Source organism: Berghia stephanieae, chromosome 11 (genome assembly GCF_034508935.2).
Source record: "Berghia stephanieae isolate SIO BIC M18660-M18661 chromosome 11, UCSD_Bste_1.3, whole genome shotgun sequence".
NCBI classification, from domain to species: Eukaryota; Metazoa; Mollusca; class Gastropoda; order Nudibranchia; family Aeolidiidae; genus Berghia; species Berghia stephanieae.
In genome coordinates, this window is record NC_088370.1 from 34,991,899 (window position 1) to 34,997,676 (window position 5,778).

General features: G+C 36.2%; 1 protein-coding gene across 1 annotated transcript in view; it reads right to left on the minus strand.

Annotated features, from left to right (window-relative positions):
- Positions 1–979: 979 nt before the first annotated feature.
- LOC144956557 (uncharacterized) overlaps positions 980–5,778 on the minus strand; it is a 6,364-nt gene continuing 1,565 nt past the window's right edge. Inside the window, exon 2 of the mRNA XM_078887136.1 lies at positions 980–5,015. Coding sequence (XP_078743262.1) covers positions 3,744–5,015 — 1,272 coding nt within the window. The 3' untranslated portion in view covers positions 980–3,743. The remainder of the gene's footprint in view (positions 5,016–5,778) is intronic.

The following is a 5,778-nucleotide window of genomic DNA, read 5'->3' on the forward strand; positions in this document are numbered from 1 at the left end:
TATCCCGTGTTGAGAATAATAAAATGGTCCTTAGAATGAAAAAAAAAAAAGAAAAAAAAAAGCTTGCGAGATAAATAAATAAATAAATTAATAAATAATCACACAGATGTTATGTCAGTTTGTGGTTTAAGGTCACTAATCACAGTCATGAATGTTCTTCTTTCATTCCATTATGATTACTCACTACCTTTCTAAACTACGTTCATTGTTATCGATAGACAATACAGCTATTCCCTTCTACACTCAATACAATCATGATACAAAACAAAATAAGAATATCATGTTCAAAATTTATAATAATTTTGTAAAACTATAATAATCTTTGGTTGTTTGATTGAAAAAAAGAAATGAGATTCTTCACAAGGGACTTGATGATTGCCACAGTTTTCAATCATTTGTTTATTTGTAAGAGTTTTACAGCGCTTGCAGCACATTATGGTCATATCAGCGCCAGTGAAAAGGAAGGAAATGGGATAGTAAAAAGTTCTAGAATTACAATTAAAGCACCCAAGAAAAGGTAAAACCAAGGGGAATTGGTTCAAATAGGAAACAGATGTAGATTCCAAGAGCACACTATCAAAGTACTTAGTTTGAGACCACCTAAAAGTCTCAAAGTATCAAAATATGAGCTACTACCCCAAAACAGTATTATGTTGGGATGCTCTAGATGCTGGACAGAAATGAAAATCCATTTTTAAAAAAGCTGGAAAACCTGCTCCCATGAAAATGTGAGGAAAACAGCCTTTTCTTAGAGGACTCAACTTTGTTCCCCTCCACAGGGAAACTCAAACCGTGGATCTGCAGATTGTAAACCGAGTGACAAACCAACAGACCACAAGATTGAACAAATAAACTTGGGACAAACAAACGTAAAATGAAACCTGAAGAGGCATTCAAGTGGAACATCAAGCTTGTCGTCATGCCTGTTCATTTTAGAGAAAATCTAAATAAGACTCTATTCAATAAGACAATTATGCTCTTTCATTTTTGTATTAAATCACTTTTTATTGAAACCTGTCAGTCCGTGACAAGATAATTAGTATAAACCAGTATCACAATCTTTTGTACATAAATTCATTTTTTTTAAAAAGAATCTGTAATGAAAAGAGTGACATTTGATTTGAATAATTTCCTGTCTCCTTATCTACTTGTTTGTTTTTTAAGAGTTTTACAGCGCTTGAAACACATTTAGGTCACTTCAGTGCCAATAAAAAGGAAGAAAATTGGATAGTCAAAAAGTTATAAATTTACAAATGAAAGCAAAAGAGGAAAAGAAAGACAAAGGTGAATGGTTCAAATAGGGATCAGATGTAGATTCCAAGAGCACATTATCAGTGTACTTAGTTTGACATCACCTAAAAGTCTCATCCAGACACAAGCACAGAATCTAACAAAGTGGAAAACACTCAAATGTTTATAAACCAGTTTAATTTAACCAAATTTTTTTTGTTGCAAAAGTACATAACAGAGAGATGATTTACAATGAAAAAAATAGCATCTCCCAAAACTATAACTATTGACCGTTTCCCTCCCAAACAAGGACTCCGGTAAGGGCTAGGACAAAACCAAGTAATCCCATTCCAAGACAAAGACAGAAAGCAAGAAGACACAGTAAGTGACGATCCTGCCCACTATGGGAGGTCAAGAACCCCACCCAGCTTATCTCCTTCGTAATAAAAAAAGTCACCAAGATATTTAAGACCCTTAATATAATTGTTTTCAAAAGATTATATATTGCATACAAACTCAAAGAACTATGGAAAATGGAAGAGGAATGGAGGAAAAGCCCTCTCATTTGCCTTTTTGATTCATTTTCAAGATTGGAAAGTCAAAAGATATTCAATCTATACCCTGTAACAGCAAGCGACTGAGAAAAAGCAAGGCAAGTGGTGACTAGTACAAACATAGAAATAGAAGGTGCGATTTATCCCTGAGGTCAAATCTGAAGTAAAAAATTAAAAAAAAAACAAAAAAACAATTCCATTAAGTTAACTAAGAAACCAGAAGAGATTACCAATTACCAAAATGGAATACACTCATTAAAAAAAAAAAAATGCAAGTTAAAATAACAAATAGCAAAAAATTCTACCACAGACAAATTCGATCAATCTCCCTCCCTTTCATCAAGAATCACACACAGGGCACAAGCTCACAAGAATCACACCCAGGGCACAAGCTCACAAGAATCACAACCAGGGCACAAGCTCACAAGAATCACAACCAGGGCACAAGCAAAGCTCAGTAATTCTAGGACAAGGACAACATACTAAATGGAGCAGGACAAAAGTAAGAGGAGTCAGCCGATAACATGGCAGATCTGCCAAAAGCAATAGACAAAAATAATCTGCATATTTATGTAAAACAATCCTAAACTCAACAAATTTGACGCACAACTGAAATTGCATTACTTATTTTACTATTATATGTAGGAAAAATCACGTTAAAATGCTTTAGGGACAATGAAGTGTGGTTCGGTTTGATCGTATACCACATTCTGAACAAAAGCACGATATTTTTTTATCAACTTTTCTGAAAAAAAATTTCTTTGGAAAAATAAAAAATTCCGAATTGGGAAAAAAAAACGTACAACTTTGACAATTGGCAGGTCTGCAAAGGGGAGACTAAATATTCCCCCCACCTAGTTATCTGACTTTTGAAAATGTTACCAAGTGACAAATATCTATAAATTAAATAAATAAAATGCTTGGAATTGAGAGATCAGCTATCAAATATTCATAAAGCAATGTTAAAAAAAAAAAGTTAAATCGAAAAAAAGAACGATTATAAAAATACCAGAGGAAAATGACTACAAATGGCAAATAAGTTTGAATGGCTTTGATGTGGAGACAGGGAAGAAGACTTGGTCTATAAAAACTTGAAAATAACAACAATTCAGCCTGATAAAACAACTAGAAAAAAAAAAAAAAAAAGATGGCTTTGATCGCAAACCGTAGAACTAAAAAACATCCAACTGCGCAGGAGATTTGAAACTACCAACAATAAGAGGGTTCAATGGACCTGAACGGATTTAGTCACATGCCAAATGAAATCATTTTTATTGGACAGTTTTACTCATTATATTCACAGACATGATGATGCATCCTTGATTAAAGAATGATCTTAGTCGACAGATAGAAAACTGAGTATTCTTTGGCTGGAACGATTTGTGACCAAAGACATCAAATAAAATATCACATTATCACTGAAAGCATTGTGTATATCATATATATATTATATACATGTGATCTATCTATGCTAATCAAACAAAGCTGTCACAAAAAGTTATTAAGTATGATGGGTGCTTGAACTTTGTTACTCAATATATTATCATTGAAAGCGATAAAAAAAAATTTCCGATTGTAATTAAGAGAGGATGTATAAAATTTTGTAATATCTCGTATTTAAAACAAAAAAAAAAAAATACAAATTTTGATCCAAAAATCAGATCCTGATGATATGTTTAATTATTTGTAAGACATTTTAAAACTGAAAATTGAAAGAAGAATATAATTTATTTTTTTTACTAGCTTCGTTTTTCTGTTAACCTTATTATCAAAGATTGTCACATTGTATTCAAAAACTCCTAAAAATCTCCCCGTTAACAAACTTTTGTTCTGTTACGCATTTGGAAAAGTCTGCTTTATCCATAATTGGTTTCAAAGTTTTGATTTACAGCAGCAGTTCTGGCATCCATGAGATTAGCATAACTAAAACAGCGATAAATAAATATAAATGACTAGAAGCTAACACGGTATCTCACTGTCAAGCTGCATTTCTTTCACTCGACTCGGGTCTTTCTCCGCTTTATCCTTCCCGCTTGAACTGGCCCTTGAAGAGGCGGCAGACTTTTCCTTCTGACTGAAACCTCCGGATGAGTTTGAGTTGTTCGAGTCTGATTGAGAGGCAGCACTGCCAGGACTGGGGTCAGTATCGATGTCGGCAGCATGTGCCTTTAACTCCAATAGATCCAAACTATCCTCAATCAGTTTGACAGCCTGCTTACGAGCCTGTCTTACATTGTCTAGCGACCCCGCCTCCACGGAATCGAGTTTTAGTAAAAACCGAGTTAACATTTCCTCAAGATAGCGATATTGCTTGTCTTTTTTCTTTCCGTCGAACGTATTCACTTGCTGTTCTAAAGCTTTGATCTCTTTCACAACGCTGTTGATGATATCGAATGCTTTCTCCTCCATTGATCTCGGAGCACTTTGAGGAGGATTTTGTTGTTGCGGATGTTGCTGATTTGGTGGCGCTTTGCTGTTTGGGGCCTCGTATGACCCACTGCTGTCATCATAATCCGGCTCAGGTTCATGTTGAGGGTGTGACGTTGAGGTCATATTGCTTTGGCTTTGGTTTTTGTACTGTGGTGGCTGCTGTTGTGCAGATTTTGGCACGGCTTGGGAGTAATCGGGTCTTTGAGGCTTAGGACTACCCCTAGGACTTGGATTTTGTCTGACCTCGTGGATAATGGGGATGTTTATAGGTCCTCCGCCAGCTCTCTGTGGGTTTCTGGGTAAGGTCTGGCTCTCTCCCATGTTGTGATGACCTTGACCCTGGCCATGGCTTGTGGACGATCCCCTAGGAAGAGTACTATAATTATAGTCTGAAGGTATCGAGGTAGAAGTAGTAGGCGCAGGATGGGGATAGGACATTTGATCTTGATGCTGCCCGTGTGAATGGAAGACGGAAGGAGGATGATGCTGGGGATACTGGTGCCTTGGGGATGATGAGGGCGGCGGTGTCGATGACGGACCCAGTCGCTGTATGGGGATCTCCCAAGTTTCGCCTCGTTTCTTAGGCACAGGAGCTGGCTGTGACTGGTGATCGTAATGTTGTCGTGGGGGCGTGCCAGAGTGATGATGTGGCTGTGGTTGTTGATGTGGGTAGTGCATTGTTTGGGGTTGGTGTTGTGCTTGTTGATGCCAGTGCTGCTGAGGATGACCTCCTTGCTCATGCCTGACGGGGATTTCAACACCACCTCCACGTTGAAAGCCTTTCTGATTATTTCCAAAACCCTTTAGAGCAAGAAGAGAAAGAGAAAATAAGTTATCTTTGGTAAATGGCCCAGATTTATATAATAATAATATATATGAGAGTCAAAGAGAGAGAGAGAGAGAGAGAGAGAGAGAGAAAGAGATAGATGGATAGATAGATAGATAGATAGATAGAGAGAGAGAGAGAGAGAGAGAGAGAGAGAGAGAGAGAGAGAGAGAGAGAGAGAGAGAGAGAAAACTGCTAAAAAATCAAATCAAGGCTTACTTTCATCAAAAAAGCAAAGAATTGAAAGGATCCAATTGAATCCAGTGTTATTGAAGGTTCATAATTGAAGATAATTGGACAATTTGCCTATAAATATGGCCCGTCTTACTTTAAGCTTTCACAATTCAAAACTGTAGATGCTGGCCCATTATATAAAAATACTGTATTTTAAAAAATTGGCATATTGCCATTCCCAGGAACGAAATTTGAAAAGGGTGTTTATCTGAGCAATGCAAAAGACAAAATTCCTTTGATATCTTATCAATTGATTTAAAAAGCCTCCATACATCCATAGCTTGTGATATGCCATCCAACCGTGAAACTTTCAAAAACATTATTATCTATTATTCAATCATATCAAACTATTTACAAATAATTGATTTTGTTGTGGTTGTTGTTTTTAGGGGTTTCATGGTGATTGCAACACATTTATGTTATTACAAGAATTACAATTAAAGCACCCCAAAAAAAGTAAGACAAAGGGAAATGGTTTAACTCATTCAATCCTAGAGATTGTTG